Genomic DNA, 20574 nt, shown 5'->3' on the forward strand with positions numbered 1-20574 from the left:
CCTTTTATTATGGACCAGAGAGAAGAGTTTTGAGTATAAGTCATCACAAGCACAAAATATAAGAAAGCAAATGGACTGTATTAGGGGCTTTAGGTGTTTATAACCCCATTTAGTTATGTTTAAACAAAAGATCTGCATGAAACAAAATATTTATTTTTATTTTGACTTACAAAGCTACTTGTCCCTGAAACATGCTCTCTTAAAATGTAAACTACTACAAAAGAGATAAAGTGAAGATATGATTTCATGTGCCCCGCTGAAAGGCGAGATAATTTTACTTTACTTCAATTTAATTTCAATATATTCCATCTTTATAAACATCCCAGGCTTCCCAAGGCAGATTATAACAGTTAAGATGAACCCAACAGGAAACAGGATATCCTAAGTGAAATTTGGCAAGCTCTATTGTATAGAAACAGTACACAAAACACAGACTTTAGTTTCTACCAGCTACAATATTTTTAAGCTTTCAAGTAAATTAAAAAGCAAATAAGTAAAAAATATATATATATATTTTGTCCTCCACTTTTTAAAGGCACTGTCTATCCAGATGGAACAGCTTTTGACTTTTTACAGGTGGCCCATGCGTAGTCCCTTATTTCTAAACAGCTTTTGCTATTGTAATCTCCACCTACTGGCTTCAGCCCATATAATGGGCTAGATAGGCTCATACCGGCTCCTGTTCTCAATCTAAGCTCCTTGAGAGCAGAGCGTGACGTGCAGCTGCTTCCCTCCTTGGCTATTAACAGATTGCCCTCTGGGGTAAGGGAAAATATTTGGAAAAGGTCTCGCAGCAAAAAGGTACAGTGTTATTAATAGCAAACCTTTAAAAAAAAAAAACCACATCCTGCACTGTATTAAATATTCTGAGATAGAGCAACAAACCCGAGACCCAGCTTCACACTGCCTGCCAATCGCGCCACACTTCCCTCAAAGGTTACTTTGGCCAAGACAAGCCCATTTGGAGCACTGACCAAGTCTTGCACGGAAAGAAACGCCAGCAAAGTCCTGCCGCCTTGATCCTTGCTAAACCTGCAATTCTTCTCTGCTGCCATGTTTACTGAGCGCAGCCCCGACCCGTGGGTGCTCGGAGGGGATAGGGTGCCACTGTGCCACGCATAGGGAAAGGCAACTATTACAGACCAAACCCGTCCACTATTTACGAGCGTAGAAACAACAAAAGAGGCCCTGCCCCACCCCAACAAAATAATCTTCAAAAAAAAAAAATCCTTTCTGAAATTGCTATTACCACTCTTGTGTTCAAGTTACATCCACGCCAAGAAAAACACCAGCAGAAAAAAAGGCTTTTGCAGAAAAGGTGGCAGACGGGGCAAAATTAATTGTTCCTTTCTCCAGAGATAGCTCATTTAGGTTACAAGTGGAGAAATTTAAGAGATTAAAACAATCTGGTTTGCCCTGCAGCTTTGATAAGCTTAATGGCAATCGTCACATTGATAGTACTTTCTTTCTCAAACTCTCACTCAAAGAATGAGCCACTGGAGTTTACACAATCCCTCCCACAGAAAATCAGCGAGTTTATAAGCTTAGCCATTATTTTCAGTGGCTAAAAAATAAGTTATTTTAACAAAAGCTACAAGCTGACACTACTGTTAGGAGTAAGGTATTTTAGGCTACTTAAAAGCACAAAAAGAAAAAGGGTTAATATAAAATTAGATTGAAGCTCATTTTCAAAGCACATAGACTTACAAAGTTACATAGGTTACCATGTAATTTTGTAAGTCTATGTGCTTTGAAAATGAGCACCACTGTTACACTAATAAAAAAAAGTACCATTACACACATACATAGTAACACAGTGATGGTAGATAAAGACCTGTACGATCCATCCAGTCTGCCCAACAAGATCTACTGCTATGTAAAATGAGTTTATTCTGTAAATAGTGCTGAAAAAAAAAAATGAGGGCCCAGTGCTATAAAAACTAAAAACTGGTATACATCCTCATGCATAATTAGGTGTGGATCTCTATAAACAGTGCGCACAAATTCTAGGAACAGCCGTGCTCCGCCCAAGCCCCTCCCATGACCACACCCTTTTCAAATCAAGTGCAAAAATAAAAATGAACACATGCATCTTTATAGAATCCCGACTAGGAAGATGCACATGTAAAGTCTAATTGTTGCCAATTTGCTAACTATTGGCGCTAATTGTTCATTTAAATTGTATGCAAGCGCCATCTAATTGAAGTTGGGGGATAACGTGCACACAACACATGCTATAACCAGTTAATTTTTCTAAAGCATGTTAATTGCAAAGTTAACGTAATTGTTTGTAAGGGCTTGTCTTTTTAGGTTTTTGCAGGCATTATTAGCGTGCGAAACCTGGAAAAAAAAAAACCCCAAAACACAAATAGTCCGCATGTAGCATTTTCCCTTTTTGTTTTTTTTGATATATTTTAGAGTTACTGGATGTTAAATGCTTTATATTATTGTATGTTATGGTTTTATGAATGTTAGTTGGAACCTGCTTAGAAAGCTGGATAAGCGGGATATAAATTTGATAAATACATTTTACAGTTAGTGCATTCTTAGTACAAATACACCGATATAGTGTGCTCATGCATAGAGACAGTTTGTAAAATGTATAATGCACATCTTATGTGTGTAAAAATACAATACTAGCTTCCAGGAGCTTAACACCCCCTTTCACTTATATTTGCTCATATATGCCATCTTTTACTTGTTCAGTTCAGACCTGAGGAAGGTGTTAGCTCTCAAGTTAATGACAGATATACCAAATCACTTGATCCAAGTCCCTTCATTTAGGTGGATGACATCCAGATTTCTTGCCTCCTTCCACAGCAAGAGTAAGCATGAAATAGATGATCTCAATATCAAACTAACCTCCCCACCCTGTTTACTGCCACGTGGCAATACCGACATAGCCTGGGTAAACAAAACAGCAGACTAGTTATACAATCATAACGTAAAACTCAATTCAGATAAGTCAAAACAACTCATGGTTTTTGGTTGCACACATTCTCCATCTCTTGTAACTCAAGTTTTTATGTCTGGGACTCAAAGCTCAGTTAACAACTCAGTCTTGGGTGTCACGCTGGACACCACTATGTCATTTAAAGAATATGTTACCAAGGTAGTTCAAGGCTAGCTATTAGAAACTTGGTATGATTTACTCTGTTCACCATATTTTTTCAAATGTAGCACTTCATATCATTATTCTTTCCTATTAGATTAGGTTATCGTCATGCTCAGTTTTAAGGTATTAGAGTTCAGAACATCCGTTGCCTCCAATTAATTCAGAATTCTGCTGTACATTTTCTCAAACTCCGGAAACCATGGCCATGTCGCCCATCTTCTCCGGCAAGAACACTGGCTTCCTATTGCACACCGTTATCACCTATAAAGTTATACTAAAGTAATGCAGTCATGCCAACCTCAAGTGCTAACACCTTATACACCTTCAAGAGTTCTTCGCTCCGCAGGTTTAAACCTATCATCATCAGTTCCCTCCTTGCTCCATGTCCACTTTGACAGACCCTCACTCTGGAATGCGTTGCCCTTACATCTTTGTTTGGCACGTGGTCTTGATAGTTAGGATTGAAGACTTTTCCTATTTAATGACGCCTTTGCATACAAATCTGCTTAGCATCTCAACGGTCTGGCCAGCTCTGCTATGCGTGTCTGTTGCTAGATCTGCGACTCAACTGCTTCTCTCCCCTTCCTGTCTATTCCTCGACCCTAATCATAGTCCTTGCCTTATTTTCCTCTACACTATCAACTACTGTAGTTACTTTCCAAGTTATTGTAATTGCATATTGTAAACCGGATCAGACTATGAAAACAGAACCTGGATTATGCTCCCCTATTTAATCCTTTTTAGTACATCCCTCTTCCTACCCCTCCCTACCCCTAACAATGCCCTTTTTCCCCATTGTCTCCTTCTAATGTTTCTATGTTGATGTCCCATTGTTATACTCCCATTGATATTCGAATGTCTCGCACAACTCTGTTCAATGTAATCCATAACCTAGTCGTAACAAATGTATTTCCATTATTCATATCTTATTGTAAGCCACACTGAGCCCGCAAATAGGTGGGAAAATGTGGGATACAAATGCAATAAATAAATAAATACACAATCTAATACAGCCCTCTTCCTACCCCTCCCTTACATTTTCCCATACTAAATCTACACATTAATCCCAATACACACCCCTCCTCCCATTCCCCTCTCTTCCATCCTCCTTCCTTGCCCATCTTACCTATCCACACATAAACGGCCACCTCCTTACTTACTATCTTACAGATGCACCCATTCTATATCACTTTGTTAACCTGATTTACTAAGTAAGCCGCACTGAACCTGCTAATGAGCGGGAAAGTGCGGGGATAAATGTTACAAATAAACAAACTGCTCCGAAAGTGTATTTAAGCGGTATAGGTTCAAAAAAAGTGCCGCTGATAAGCGGAGAACTCGAACGCCCCACGAGAAAACACAAAGAAAAAAAAAAAGAGTGGGATGTTTGACCAGGGAAAAACAAATCCTGGAGACAAAAATGTATAAAAACTTCTTTATTATTAGAAAAGACTCGACACAACTGTTGTGTTTCGGCCGTCAGGCCTGCCTCAGGAGTCTGTCACAATGACGTGACGTATATGATCTTGAATGCCAGAGGTGCAATCTGATCCCCCGGCACGAATCACAAGGACTGTTAAAGAAGTTTTTATACATTTTTGTCTCCAGGATTTGTTTCTCCGTGGTCAAACATCCCACTCTTTTCGTTGCTTAAGTGGTGTAGCAAATAAAATGAACCTTGAACCAATAAGAATCCATCAAGTGCCTGTGCAAACCTTACTTACTGCGTTAGGTTTTAACTCTTAATTGTTTCTTCAGGGTGACTTATACAATTTCAGTCTTCAGGCTCAATAATGCGTATATGTCCCGAATTACAGAGAATAGCAAGCACACAATATTGAGGAATCAGCACAGTTCTTGGCACTTTCATGTTGAAAAGACATAGATGACAATAAAAACCCCTACAAACATCTTACCAAGATTTAATGTACATTTATTCTTAACACGTGGAACATATAGTATAAAGATTTCATACTGAATAAATGATATTCATTAAGCCAAAAAAGGAAGAGGGAGGAATTTACATCAAGTTTTTAGCTACATCTTCTGAAATACAAATATGCAGAATTCATCACTGAAAAATCTCCAATGTGTTTCTTCATCAGGAACTTCAACTGAACCTAGAACTTTTTCACACCTTGATTAGAAAGAAAAAAAAACAGGAAAATAAAAACAAACTAGAAGTTGATTGGCTGCTTAGACAGCAATGACTTTATACACAGAGAGACCTGTACAGCATCCTCTGGGTTAGGGAAGGGGGAATGGCTGGCAAGAGATTAAATAATCCTGTCTCGCTTGTGCAGGTCATCAACTTGTTAACTCGTCATACTATAAGGGGTAGGGGGAAGGAGTAAAGAAGGGGGGGGACAAACTTCAAGAGGAATCTGAGGGGGTATGTGCAATGTACAACGTCATATATATACACACGTGGCAGCTCTGAGACTGCAGCTAAAGGTTAAAACCAGTTATAAGAGGTGATCATATCTTGGGACTATTCGTACAATCGAGGAAAAGAGAGGTCAGGGTGTTGTAGGTTCACATGATACTTTGGGGGAAAGCCTTTTTTTTCTTTCTCCTCGACATTAACTAAAAACATTTTTAAAAACTACAGCTTGCTGCTGATCCAGCGCTTTTATCAAGGTGAAACATTACAGTATGTTTACAGTTTAAGGTGTACAGCACAAGGTTCTACACTACTTGTACAGGCCTCCATCTGGACAAGGCCTGTTCACAACTGCTAACTTCTTGGTTCCTGCATGATTGTGAATGTACAATAAACCACACAGTTCAGAAGTCACTTTTTTTGCCTTCAAAAGTTTACCATTAAAAAGTTATGAAAGTGGCGCCCCTCTCTACAGTTAACAGGGCAAGGTTGTGTGTATGTGTGTGTTTTTCCCCAAACTCACTGTAAACGACACAGTAACTTTGGTTAAAATAAAAAAAAAAAGTCTTCTATGTAGTCACAACTTTTCTCTCCTTGGACAAGGGTTCAGGATTGACTTGTTTTGGGGAATGGGGAAGGAAGGGATTGGCAGGAGTCTTTCCAAAGGGAGAAATGGGACAGCGCAGGGCAGACAGTGGATTCTGAGGTGGTTTTGCATAAATAAAGGGCAACAGTCAAGTTTTCTAAAGTTCTCCACTCACGCGCACGCACGCACACAGGGTTTTTTTTTTTGTTTGATTTTTTGTTTTGGTTTTTTTTTTTTAGGCATCCCACGGCCGTCATGATTGGCCAATTAAAAAGAGTACATCACAAATCACTTGTGAAACCAGCGAGTTCATCAAAGGCGAGACAGAGATGTCCAACAGGCGTGACTCGTATAACGTGAACTCAGAGTGGTTCTCTTCCACCTTGGCTAAGGCAAGCAGGGCCCGAGCTGCCCGCCGCATCATGTCCATACTTGTTGGCTCAAAGGGTGCATTCTGCATGTGAAGCATGCTGGCCTGGCTCTGCTGGAACTGAGTGGCTGCCAGACTATCCTCCAAAAAACCCAACAAGTTGCCAATGCTGCCCTTCTGCACTGCGATTGCCCTAGCTGCCAAGCTGTCTCCCTGTGCCAAGTTGGCTAGTAATACCACAGCCATCTCTCGACACACGTGGTTCTTTCTGTCGTTCAGAAAACGCACCAGCGTGCTGTACAGCTTCTCCAAACGACTGAAGGGAGGTGTGGCAAGAATCAAATCCACATTGCTGTCCTGGATGCTGAGTTTGCTGAGCGTTTCTAAGACCAGTCTCTGGGGAGAAAGGACAGCATTCGGCCCCAGGGTGAGAAAAGGGTCCTGGGCTTCAGCTGATGGACAAACTGCCCAATGGAGGAGTCCATCCAAGATGGGCAGACAAATGCTTTCTGGGTACGGGGAAAGGTCCAGCTGGCCAGAAATGTTGGCCAGAGTAACGAGGGTATTTTCACGAAGCATTTCCAAGCAGTCCCACCACCACTCAACTTTGTTGCAGCTCACCCCTTGGTCCTGCTCCTCCTCCTTTTCGTAGGTCAGTGGTGCCTGTTTGCGCTCTGGATGCTTGTGATGCAGCAGAATCAGTTTCCCGAGAATCAGCAGCAGGCCTGGATGTTTCGACATCTCAAAGTCATTTCCAGGCACAAAAGATAAACTCCTCATGATGTTGGAGACACAAACGCAGCGCTTGGATAGGGAGTCCTGCCAGTCCAGTAAGGTGCACAGTGGGGTCTCATCCTTGCTGTGGGGCTCATCCTCCAGGATCTTAATGTTTCGATGCGTTTGTGCTGGGCTAATACCAAATGGGAACTTGCCGCTCGCTTTGTTGGCTTCAGAATTTTTTACCCCCTCCTCTGTTAGTGAGCCTGGCCGTGCCGACAGCACATCGTCGATAGTAGCAGTTATACTCTTCTCTACCGGGCCATCCGGCGTAAAGTTCTCCTCCACTTTAACTGCTAGATTGGTTTTAGCTGAACACTTTTTCAAAGTGGCACTGGGGGAAGCACGTTTGCGAACCGCCGTCAGCTCCAGTTTGCTCTCGAAGTGAGTTTGAATGTGTTCTGTGGTGTCCCCACCACCTATCTGCCAGTGTAACAAGCCACTGTCAAACTCCTGTACGCGCCCTAATTTATCAGAGTAATCTACGACGAATGGATCATTTTTCCGTACTATCTTCACGGGGAGTTTATCAAATTTACTAGCTTGTTTTAGATTTTCTTCACTCTCCTCTAGAGGTGCTTTTTCCTTAACTGCAAATGCAACTTCTTCCTCCTCCTCCTCCTCCGCAATCTCCTCTTCCTCACAAGCAGGACTGAGCTCTCCCATCTCCTCATTTGGCTCCTGCTGCTCTTCCTCCTCCATCTCCTCTTCTTCTGACAAAGTGGGGCTTGGAACTGTGCTGAATCGGTCAGGATCCAGTAGGGTTTTTTGTCCTGGATCTCCCACTTCATACTCCTTCAGAATGCCAAAGATCTCTATCAGGCAACGGCGAAAATACTCCACTAGAAGTTCAAGCAATCCCGGCAGCTACAAGAGAAAAAAAAAAAAACAAAGACATTAAATAAACAGAAGACAAGAAGTAAAGCAAACTAGATGCTGAACAAGGGTATCAGAAGAGAAAGGAACAGGGCAGAAGACATGGGCATTAAAGACAACAGAGGACAACAGAAGAGGGTAAAAAAAAATAATAAAGGTGTGAACAGGGTAAGCAGAACCCAAAGGATTGAGGCGTGAAAAGCACAGATATACAAAACAGTGAAAAGGACCAACAAAAGAAAAAAGACAAAATAAAAAAATAAGAAAAAATAAGAAAATAATAATGAAAGAACTAAAAAAAATCCAAGTATATATAAAAAATATAAGGCGTCCACACTTGGTTGTTGAAATTAAAAAATACACTTTATTTATCAATGGATAGCAGGGAGAAAAGGACTCAACACAGCTGTGTTTCGGCCATACAGGCCTGCATCAGGAGTCTTCTTTTCAAAATGGTTGACATCAGCCTTCCATTCCTTTTCTTTATAGACTGAATGGAAGGCTGATGTCAACCATTTTGAAAAGAAGACTCCTGACGCAGGCCTGTATGGCCGAAACACAGCTGTGTCGAGTCCCTTTCTCCCTGCTATCCATTGATAAATAAAGTTTATTTTTTAATTTCAACAACCAAGTGTGGACGCCTTTTTTATATATACTCGGATTTTTTTTTTTAGTTCTTTCATCATTATTTTCTTATTTTTTATTATTTTTTTATTTTGTCTTTTTTCTTTTGTTGGTCCTCTTCGCTGTTTTGTTTGTTGCTATTTTTTGCGAAGACTGGTTTCTTCTGTTTTTTGCGCAAGCACAGATATACAGAACAGGAAGTTTAAAGAGGTGAATCACACATCCGACATCCCAACAGAACTAAGGAATGTTCCAAACATCAGAACTATAACATTGTGCTCATAGTGATATATTAATATTAGCAAATACTTGCATTAGCCTGGGGGGGAAAAAAATCCTCCTCCTCCCTGTCACACTATAACTACTTCGGAAATCAGAAAGGGAATGTTAGCGTTTTCCTGCTAGGGATAAAGGCCAACGCACAAGTTGTAGGTAACTTCTTTTTAATTGGACTAATTGTTTCTATTAGCTTTTGAGAGTTACTCACTTCAAGTCAAACTCATTTCTGTGTATCCAAGTAGATTAAAACAGTACCTGCACAACGTAATTCAAGATGGAATTAAGTGAGAATGTAAGCAGAGTCACTGGAGACCATGAAGCTGCTTGAGGCAGAAGAAAAGCTTTAAGAACAGCTAGGCTTAGAGAGGGATTGAAACAGACAATAAACATGCTTTCTAATTGGTTAAATGTCCCCAGTTACCTTGTCACTACTACAAATCAGAGGACTGAAAAGTGCCTGTTCCCTGAGCAGATAAAGGCAAGAAATCCTGCTGCTCCCTGTTAACGACACACAATACATACTTCTAATCTCACCGCTGTGCTGAAGGCATATGGAAGGGCTTCATTGCCAGATATAAATCCAGTTTCTACTTTCCCTTACACTGTCCTATCACAGAAGGGTGAAATATCATCAAACAGTACTGGTGAGCAAAGGCAGTATTCCACAATGAGGCTGCCTGGACAATCTGCAAACACTTTCTAGTAATACGTCCAGGGGATACAGGAGGACAGCGTGTGGTGGGCATTTACTCACCTGGCTGAGGTTAAATGTCATGATACTGTTGTCATCATACAGTAAGATGTTAATGGTATCCAGGGCCCACGTGCTCTCAGCCAACAGCCCCGACTTGAGTGACATCATCACTCTCCATGCCTCAGGGGTTCCTGAAACAAACAGGATACTATGAGTTCCCAAGTCCTGCTAGGAGTTATCCCATATAGCACCTTTCCACTTTTTTATTCTCTAAAATTCAGATGTGTTGAGATTAAAAACAGGAAACTACTGGGTCGGGGGACACACACGACACACACCAACCAAAACAAACAAACAAAAAAATACAAAGAAACTAAAAATTCCAGGCTTCTGTTTACTCATTAGCAGCAAAAAAAAAAATCTATTTTCTGAGAAATTAACCATTTTGGAATCAAATATTATGATATGTACACATTCTGAAACACCTAAATATAGCCCTCAAAGAAAGGAATTATTTCTACTACCCGACAGCAGCTCTCAAACTGATCTATTGTCTCCCACCTAGGAAACTCCCTTATTGCATAACCTACTCTCTAAAAAGGTTAGCGCTCCTCAGCGGGGAGAAGAGACGGCTGAAGGGAGATACGATAGTAGTTACAAAATGGAGTAGGGTGGAATGGGTAGTCATGAATCGCTTGTTTATTCTTTCCAAAAACAGAAGGACTGCGGGGTACGCAATAAAGTTACTATATACATTCAGAAAACAAAACAAAACATAGAACATATTTTTTCGCTCAATGTATAATTAAGCTCTGAAATTCACAAAGCAGTTAGCATAGCAATGTTTAAAAAAGGATTTGGATGAGTTCCTGGAAGAAAAGTCCATAAACAGGTGGGCATGGGGAACACCCACTACTTATTCCTGGGGTAAGCAGCATGACATGTATTTCCTCTTTTAGGATCCTGCCAAGTACTTGTGACCTGGATTGGCCACTGTTGGAAACAGGATACCAGGCTTGATGGACCTTTGGTCTGTCCTAATTCAGCAGCACTTATGCACTTATCTACCCATCTGCTTATCTTCATGTTAAAGGGCACATTTTCTTCACATCACCCACACCTTCTCACTGGGGCTTCAATTCAGTCTCACCATTTCAGACAGCGCCAGTAACATGAATATTATATTCTAAAGAGTCATGTGCCCAGGCAAAACAAACAAAAAAAGCTGCTCGTATTTAACAGGTTTTTTTTTTTTTTTTTTAAGGGAAGAGGATAGGACTTGATATACCACTTTAAGTACTGCTATCTCACAGCTTTGTGACCAGTTTCCAGTGCTTTTTGAGGACCCGTCTTGGCATGTTTTCAAGAGGGTTATAGTCTGGTTCATATGACATGAACCTCACTCCTAAGCCACGGTATATGGCGTATGATCTCAGTCTCTCAAAATTTAATGAGAATAATTCCTTAGCACTTGAAAATAATAAGAAACAGCATAAGGAATGGCAAGTCAAATGCAAAAGCGCTGATAAGGAAGACAAAGAGGGGCAAAATCGAACAGGGCACCCAAGTTTTCATGAGGGCGTCCTCGCAGGATGGCCCCGTGAAGGGGCGGGGAAACCCACAATATCGAAACATGATGGGCGTCCATCTTTCATTTCGATAATACGGTCGGGGACGCCCAAATCTCAACATTTAGGTCGACCTTAGAGATGGTCATCCCCGGTTTTCAGCCATAATGGAAACCAAGGATGCCCATCTCAAAAACGACCAAATCCAAGCCCTTTGGTCATGGGAGGAGCCAGAATTTGTAGTGCACTGGTCCCCCTCACAAGCCAGGACACCAACCGGGCACCCTAGGGGGCACTGCAGTGGACTTCACAAATTGTTCCCAGGTGCATAGCTCCCTTACCTTGGGTGCTGAGCCCCCCCCCCCCAAAACCCACTCCCCACAACTGTACACCACTACCATAACCCTAAGGGGTGAAGGGGGGGCACCTACATGTAGGTACAGCGGGTTTTGGAGGGCTCATATTTACCACCACAAGTGTAACAGGTAGGGGGGGGATGGGCCTGGGTCCGCCTGCCTGAAGTGCACTGCACCCATTAAAACTACTCCAGGGACCTGCATACTGCTGTCATGGAGCTGGGTATGACATTTGAGGCTGGCAAAAAAAAAATTTTAAGTTTTTTTTTTTTTTAGGGTGGGAGGGGGTTGGTGACCACTGGGGGAGTAAGGGGAGGTCATTCCCGATACCTTCCGGTGGTCAACTGGTCAGTTTGGGCACCTTTTCATGGCTTGGTTGTAAGAAAAAAATGGACCAAGTAAAGTCTGCCAAGTGCTCAACAGGGACGCCCTTCTTTTCTCCATTATCGGCCGAGGACGCCCCAGTCCCGCCTTTGCTACGGTGCCAACACGCCCCCGTGAACTTTGGTCATCCCCACGACTGGAAGTAGTTGAGGGCGCCCAAACTCGGCTTTCGATTATGCCGATTTGGGCGACCCTGAGAGAAGGACTCCCATCTCCCGATTTGTGTCGGAAGATGGGCGCCCTTCTCTTTCGAAAATAAGCCTGAGACTTTGGAGAAAAAAAAAAAAAAAAAAAAGATTGCGTTGGAGGCAAGAACACATAGTAAAAACTTTTTTAGGTACATTAGAAGCAAGAAGCCAGTAAAAAAAAAAGTTGGTTGGATCACTAGATGACTGAGGGGTAAGAGGGGCACTCGGGGAGGACAAAGCCATAGAGGAGAGATTAAATGAATCCTTTGCTTCGGTCTTCACCGTGGAACATTTGGGAGAGATACCAGTGCTAGAAATGGTAGCCGACAAGTCAGAGAAACTGAATCAAATTTCTGTAAACCTGGAAGAAGGAATGCATCAATTTGACAAATTGAAGAGTGGCAAATCGCCTGGACTGGACAGTATTCATCCCAGAGTACTGACAGAATTGAAAAACGAACTTGCAGAATTATTGCTAGTAATATGTAATTTATCTTTAAGATCGAGCATGGTACCGGAAGATTGGAGGGTGGCCAATGTGATGTTGATTTTTTAAAAAGGTTCCAGATGTGATCTGGGAAGTTATAGACCGGTGAGCTTGATTCGGTGCCGCCCAAAATGGTAGACTATTATAAGGAACAAACATGCATGACTCAACAAGCTGTCGGATATGATGCCTGCATCAGTTCAAGTGCACTACAAAAATGAACCATCAAAAACAACATTCAAACCACCGTAAGAGGGGGACTGGCAAGATGGCAGCCTGAACGTCTTGTGGCTCTTAATGTGCTGGAACTTGGAGTTTTTTTTTTTGGGGGGGGGGGGGGGGGGGTTCCTACTTGTAAATGTAAGGGAGTCGTAAAGGTCCAGCCACTGCTGACCAACGAACTATAGACTACTGATGTTCACGCACCACAGAGAATTTAGGTGAAGGAGCATTTTGACTCCTGGATCTGGACACAACTGTCACCCCCACTCCATCACTGTGTCTTGCAAAAATCAGGGTCTTGGCAGGGAACGCTTCGAAGGTGGAGTCACCAAACTGGATCTCGCTGATGGCAGTGCTAGACCAGATGAATCATCTGCACAGTAAAGTAACAATGGAGCTGTGGAATCAGCTCCCCCGACGGCGGTGACTCTGTATGTTATCTACAAGGCCTTTCAAAGTGTCAATTCCAAAGTGGCTAAAACGACCATGGAAACTTCTTTACTTGGGAGTAAAGTGGATAGGCTATCTCAATCTTCAGCGAAAACTAAGCAAGAGTATGCCGACTATTCTAAACAGATTCAGCCAGACTGGATGGGCCATACAACTCTATCTGCTGTCGTCTATCCACTGGAAAATAGAAAAGTGGAAAATTTTAATAGAATTGAACCTCAGAGTTTTGAATTTTCCTTGAAGTCTGGGTATATCTCCTGCAGATTTCTTTAAAAAATACCTTCTACCTCAGTCTTGAATGGGAGGGACGGGGGAAAAATATATAAACATTTGTATACGTTGAGCAGTTTTTTGTTTCTACAAACCAGAGTTGTATAATCTAGTGATTACTGATTGTAGATTGTACTGTTTTCAATGTGTTTAATAAAAACTTTACAAAAAAAAAAAAAACCTTCTTGAAAATCTGAAGAATTCACCCACAGCTTTTCTTCCCTTAAATAAAGTATATTACTTACGTCTTCTTAAAGAAACAGGGGTAGCCCCTAGAAACTGGAATTCAAACAAGGTGGAGGTGAAGACCTTCACAATTTGTCAGCTATACTCGAAAGCCCATTAACACAAGTAACTGATTGTGCTACACATTTACTACCTTTTGTATTTGAGCAGGACTTTAATGCAGTTATGAAACTAGTTTTTTTAAGGAATTCTATTTTGTGACCAAAAATATGGATATATCCTGATGTAACTAAGATTAAACAAAAGACGAAAAGCATTTTTGGTCTTGAGGGAAGAAACTTGAGCTTTGGGGACATCATATTCGTTAGCATACCCGTGTAAATATATGGTTAAATATTTGGGTCAAAAATAGGTTTTCTTTCTTCCTGAGCAATTGAAGGCCTTCATAAATATATCTCCAGTGGGAATGTGGTATAAACAAGCTAAGTGACCGATGAGGACTATTGTGTGTGTGTGGTGTATGTGTGTGTGTGTGTGGGGGGGGGGGGGGGGTATTCAGGATGTGCCTCTCATTTAGATTTGCCTTATTTTGATCTCCTTATCACGTTGGCTGCTTCCCCTCTATTACTGTGGTCTAAGGAAGACATTTGTGTTTTGCTTGTATATTTAGGAGTCCTTTTACTAAGGTGCGCCAATGGATTTCGCGCACACTGATTAGCATGTGCTATATTCCTATGGGTGTTTTTATTTAGTGCACCTTAGTAAATCCACCTGCTGGTTGATGGGACACAATTATCCCACAGGTTCTGTAATACTGGGAAGACATGTAATGGAAAAGCTGTTTTCCAGGTCAATATTTGATGGATGCCTGCACCATAGGTTCAAAAGAAGTTTGAAGAATTTGAGAAAGATCTGAATTGAGATCCCAAATAGGAATAGGTATCCTTAGTGGGATATTAATATATATATTTTTTTTATTTTTGTTACATTTGTACCCTGCGCTTTCCCACTCATGGCAGGCTCAATGCAGTGGGCAATGGAGGGTTAAGTGACTTACCCAGAGTCACAAGGAGCTGCCAGTGCCGGGAATCGAACTCAGTTCCTCAGGACCAAAGTCCACCACCCTAACCACTAGGCCACTCCTCCACTCAAGACCCTTCATGAATTAAGAGACTAAAGGATGCCAGACTGAACAAAATTACAGAGCATATTAGATTGTAAGCTCTTTGAGCACGGACTGTCTTTCTTCTTTGTTTGTGCAGCATACGCCTTGTAGCGCTATAGAAATGCTTAATAGTAGTAGTAGTAATATTCAAAAGCATGGATTAATGAGACAAAGCCAACATGGATTTAGTGAAGGGAAATCTCGCCTCACCAATCTATTACATTTCTTTGAAGGGGTGAACAAACATGTGGAAAAAGGTGAGCCGGTTGATAATGTGTATCTGGATTTTCAAAAGGCGTTTGACAAAGTACCTCATGAAAAACTCCAGAGGAAATTGGAGAGTCATGGGATACAAGGTAGAGTCCTATTGTGGATTAAAAAACGGTTAAAAGACAGAAAACAGAGTAAGGTTAAATGGTCAGTATTCTCAATGGAGAAGAGTAGATAGTGGGGTTCCCCAGGGGTCTATGCTGGGACCTCTGCTTTTTAACATATTTATAAATGATCTAGAGATGGGAGTAACTAGTGAGGTAATTAAATTTGCTGATGACACAAAGTTATTCAAAGTTGTTGAATTGCAAGAGGATTGTGAGAAATTAGAAGGGGACCGTAGGAGACTGGGCATCTAAATAGCAGATGACGTTTAATGTGAGCAAGTGAAAAAGTGATGCATGTGGGAAAGAGGAACCCGAATTATAGCTATGTAATGAAAGGTTCCACATTAGGAGTTGCTGACCAGGAAAGAATCTAGGTGCCATCATTGATGCTATGTTGAAATCCTCTACGCAGAGTGAGGCGGTAGCTAAGAAAGCAAACAGAATGTTAGGTATTAGCAAAGGAATGGAAAACAAAAATGAGGACGTTATAATGCGTTTGTATTGCTCCATGGTGCGACCGCACCTCGAATACTGTGTTCAATTCTGGTCACTGCATCTCAAAAAAGATATAGTGCAATTAGAAAAAGGTACAGAGAAGGGCGACGAAAATGATAAAGGGGGTGGGTCTTCCCTATGAGGAAAGGCTAAAGCTACCAGGGCTCTTCTAGATGGAGAAAAGACAGCTATGGGGAGATATGACAGAGGTCTATAAAATAATGATTGGAGTGGAACGGGTAGATGTGAATTGCTTGTTTACTCTCTCCAAAAATATTAGGACTAGGGGGCATGCAATGAAGCTGAGTAGTAAATTTAAAACAAATCGGAAAAAACATTTCTTCGCTCAACATGTAATTAAACTCTGGAATTCACTGCCAGAGAATGTGGTAAAAGCAGTTAGCTTAGCGGGGTTTAGAAAAAGGTTTGGATAACTTCCTAAGTCCATAAGCCATTATTAAGATGGACTTAGGGAAAATCCACTGCTTATTTCTAGGATAAACTATCAAAATGTAAATAGGAGAATATAACTTAGAGCACTTGTAAATTACAACCGAGGTGGAGTCTCATATCGCTTAGCACGGTTACTCATATCACTCCCATGGTGAATCTATACTCGTGCATCAACCTTTAATCATTAACTAAAGCCACCTCCACCCTATCGTTGCAATCACACTTCATTTATCAAACTGCAATGTCCACTTTATCCTATAAAAATATATTCCAAAGACACTTAGCTTCAAGAGCCAATATGCTCAGCATTCCAAACTGGTGTGTGTATATGCCCCGACAGGTGCCAGTTTCGCCACGCTTCATCAAAGGGTGGAGGTGGCTTTAGTCAATGATTAAAGGGTGATGCACGAGTATAGATTCACCATGGGAGTGATATGAGTAACCGTGCTAAGTGATATGACACTCCACCTCGGTTGTAATTTACAAGTGCTCTGTGTTATATTCTCCTATTTACATTTTGGTAGTTTGTACAATATCATTGGAGAAAGAAAAGCCGTATATTTTTTTACAGTATTTCTAGGATAAGCAGCATAAAATGTATTGTACTGTTTTGGGATCTTGCCAGGTACTTGTAACCTGGATTGGCCACTGCTGGAAACAGGATGCTGGGTTTGATGGACCTTCAGTCTGTCTCAGTATGGCAATACTTGATGGAAATAGGCTGGTTATCCAGTTTGATGTGGTAGGCCACTAGGCCTGAAAGATGACAATGAACTGCTGAAGTTTGTACGCCTAAACTGGACAGAGAGAGAAGTTAATCTAAGATTTGTGGGATTTAAGTGACTGGATTCATGCCATGTTGTTGGCACCATGAACAAAATCTTTTCCATTTAAAGTTGTAAGACTTTTTAGTAGAATCCATCCTTGAAGTTGAAATTGCCTCCTTGACTCCTTCTGAAATGAGAGGTTAATGATTATTTGACTTTCAACATCCAAGCTGTGAGGCATAGGGATTGAAGATTGTGATGAAGTTGATCATGGTTCTGTGTGAGGAGAAAAAGGTTACTTCCAAGAAGAACTGGTTGATCTGCAACTATTTTATTTATTTAGATTTTTCAGTAGTAGCTCAAGGTGAGTTACATCCAGGTACTCTGGATATGTCTCTGTCCCAGGAGGCCTCACAATCTAAGTTTGTACCTGAGGCAATGGAGGGTTAAGTGACTTGCCCAAGATCACAAGGAGCAGCAGTGGGATTTGAACCGGCCACCTCTGGATTGCAAGACCGGTGCTCTAACCACTAGGCCACTCCTCCACTAGCAACATTCCGTGTAGAATCTCAGGTAGTAGCAACATTCCATGTTCCACTGCACTAACCACTAGGCTACTCCTCTACTAGTAACATTCCATATAGAAGCCTGCCCTTGCAGATCAGCAATGCGGCCGCGCAGGCTTCTGTTTCTGTGAGTCTGACGTCCTGCACGTACGTGCAGGACGTCAGACTCACAGAAACAGAAGCCTGCGCGGCCGCATTGCTGATCTGCAAGGGCAGGCTTCTATATGGAATGTTGCTAGTGGAATAGCAACATTAACATTCCATGTAGAATCTCAAATAGTAGCAACATTCCATGTAGAATCTCAAGGTGAGTTACATTCAGGTACTCTGGATATGTCTCTGTCCCAGGAGGTCTCACAATCTAAGTTTGTACCTGAGGCAATGGAGGGTTTGCCCAAGATCATAAGGAGCAGCAGTGGGATTTGAACCGGCCACCTCTGGATTGCAAGACCGGTGCTCTAACCACTAGGCCACTCCTCCACTTAGAGACAAGTGGATACCAAACCTGCCTAGGCCATTTGGGAGAGATGAGAATTACATGGGCCGTATCACAAATAATTATTATTATGAAGGATCTGGGAGAGAATCGGCATTGGTGGGGAGGGGAAGAAGGGAGGGGAGAATGAGTATAGAGCACTCCGGCTGAGGGCAAAAGCATTGTGAAGGAGGCACTGAGGGGTTAGCAGGCACTGCAGGATCTAGTTTAGTACTAAGGGGGAATAAAGAGAGAGAGAGGGAAAAGCAAGCAGGACCTAGTTTAGTATTAAGGGGGGAATAAAAAGAGAGAGCGAGAAAAGCAAGCATTATTAGCTAGTTGCCAATAGTGTACAAACCCTTTTCCCATAGTTTTAAACTGAAACCTTTTCTAGAGGTAGAAACTAAACAGCAAAAAACTCTTGTTTTAAAAGGCAGTTATTTTCTGTTACTTGGCAGCTGGAGAGGTAGCACACCAGCGACCTCAATTAAGTGTTAATTAAGGTGTGGGGAAATAGAATACTTGCATAGGTTGCTGAGTCAGCTTCAAAGAGCCTGTTTAAAAAAGGTCCCTTAGATTCAAAACTATACAAAGAGGAAAGGTCCCACTGAACTTTCTTTCTGAGAAGTTCTGAGAGAAGAGGACATTTCTCTGGTAAGTGAACACTATTTTGCTTGTGCTTTGGAACAGCTGTTGTAGTTGGTGATTCGATCATTAGGCATATAGATAGCTAGGTGGCTGGTGGACGCGAGGATCGCCTAGTGACTTGCCTGCCTGGTGCGAAGGTGGCGGACCTCACGCGTCACCTAGTAAGGATTTTAGATAGTGCTAAGGAGGAGCCGGCTGTCTTGGTACATTTGGGTACCAATGACATAGGAAAATGTGGGAGAGAGGTTCTGGAAGCCAAATTTAGGTAGAAAGCTCAAACCCAGATCCTCTAGGGTAGCATTTTCTAAAATGCTACCCGTTCCTCGCACAGGGCCCAAGAGACAGGCAGAGCTCTGGAGTCTCAATGCGTGGATGACACGATGGTGCAGGGAGGAGCGTTTTAGATGTTAGGAACTGGGCAACATTCTGGGGAAGGAGGAGCCTATTCCGAATGGATGGGCTCCACCTTAAACAGGGTAGGACCAGGCTGCTGGCATCAGCAATTAAAAAGGAGATAGAGCAACTTTTAAATTAGAAACGGGGTGGGGGGAAGGCCGACAGTCGCTCAAAAGCACATGGTTCAGAATAAGGTATCTTCCAAAGATATCACCAAAACCGGGAAGATAGGGTATCCTGATAGTGAGGTTGCAAAAGAGACCGTAGTAGATCAGGTGTCCTTAAATAAAAATCAGACAAAAGATTGCAAATTAATACTGTCAAGTACTAGGCATTATGTAAATAGGAACAACAAACACTTTGAAATGTCTATATGCGAATACCAGGAGCCTAAGAAATAAGAAGTGAGCGTTAGAATATATTGCACTAAATGAAAAATTAGATATAATAGGCATCTCTGAGACCTGGTGGAAGGAGGATAACAAGTGGGACACTGTCATAACGGGGTACAAATTATATCGTAGTGATAGGGTGGATCGAATTGGTGGAGGGGTAGCACTGTATATTAACGAGAGCCTTCAATCAAATAGATTGAAAATTCTGCAGAAAACAAAACACTTCTTGGAATCACTGTGGATTGAAATTCCATGTGTGAAGGAGAAAAGGATAGTGATAGCAGTGTACTACCGTCCACCTGGCCATGATGAACAGACGGATGCAGAATTGTTAAAGGAAATTAGGGACGCAAACAAACTGGGCAACACAATAATAATGGGTGATTTCAATTACCCCGATATTGACTGGGTAAATGTAACATCGGGGCATGCTAGGAAGGTAAAATTCCTTGATGAAATCAAGGACAGCTTTATGGAGCAGCTGGTACAGGAGCCGATGACAGAAGAAAAAATTCTGGACCTAGTCCTTAGTGGAGCGCATGATCTGGTGCGAGAGGTAATGGTGCTGGGGCCGCTTGATAACAGTGATCATAATATGATCGGATTTGATATTAACTTTGAAGGAAGTATACATAGGCAATCAAATACGTTAGCGTTTAACTTTAAAAAAGGAGACTATGATAAAATGAGAACGGTGAAAAAAAAAAAAAAAACAGAGGAGCGGCTGCGACGGTCAAAAATTTACATCATGTGTGGATGTTGTTCAAAAAACACCATCCTGGAAGCCCAGGCCAAATATATTCTGCGTATTAAAAAAGGAGGATGGAAGACCAAACTACAGCCGGCGTGGTTAAAAACTGAGGTGAAGGAAGCTATTAGAGCTAAAAGAAAATCCTTCAGAATATGGAAGAAGGAACTGACTGAAAATAATAAGAAACAGCATAAGGCATGTCAAGTCAAATGCAAAGCACTGATAAGGAAGGCAAACAGGGACTTCGAAAAAAAGATTGCGTTGGAGGCAA

At 41.7% G+C, this 20574-nt stretch overlaps 1 protein-coding gene across 1 annotated transcript in view; it reads right to left on the reverse strand.

Annotated features, from left to right (window-relative positions):
- Positions 1 to 5027: 5027 nt before the first annotated feature.
- Positions 5028 to 20574, reverse strand: part of ARID1A (AT-rich interaction domain 1A) — a 144420-nt gene continuing 128873 nt past the window's right edge. Inside the window, exons 19-20 of the mRNA XM_030217416.1 lie at positions 9765 to 9895; positions 5028 to 8098 (exon numbers count right to left, since the gene is read on the reverse strand). Coding sequence (XP_030073276.1) covers positions 6338 to 8098; positions 9765 to 9895 — 1892 coding nt within the window. The 3' untranslated portion in view covers positions 5028 to 6337. The remainder of the gene's footprint in view (positions 8099 to 9764; positions 9896 to 20574) is intronic.

Source organism: Microcaecilia unicolor, chromosome 11 (genome assembly GCF_901765095.1).
Source record: "Microcaecilia unicolor chromosome 11, aMicUni1.1, whole genome shotgun sequence".
Taxonomy (NCBI): domain Eukaryota; kingdom Metazoa; phylum Chordata; class Amphibia; order Gymnophiona; family Siphonopidae; genus Microcaecilia; species Microcaecilia unicolor.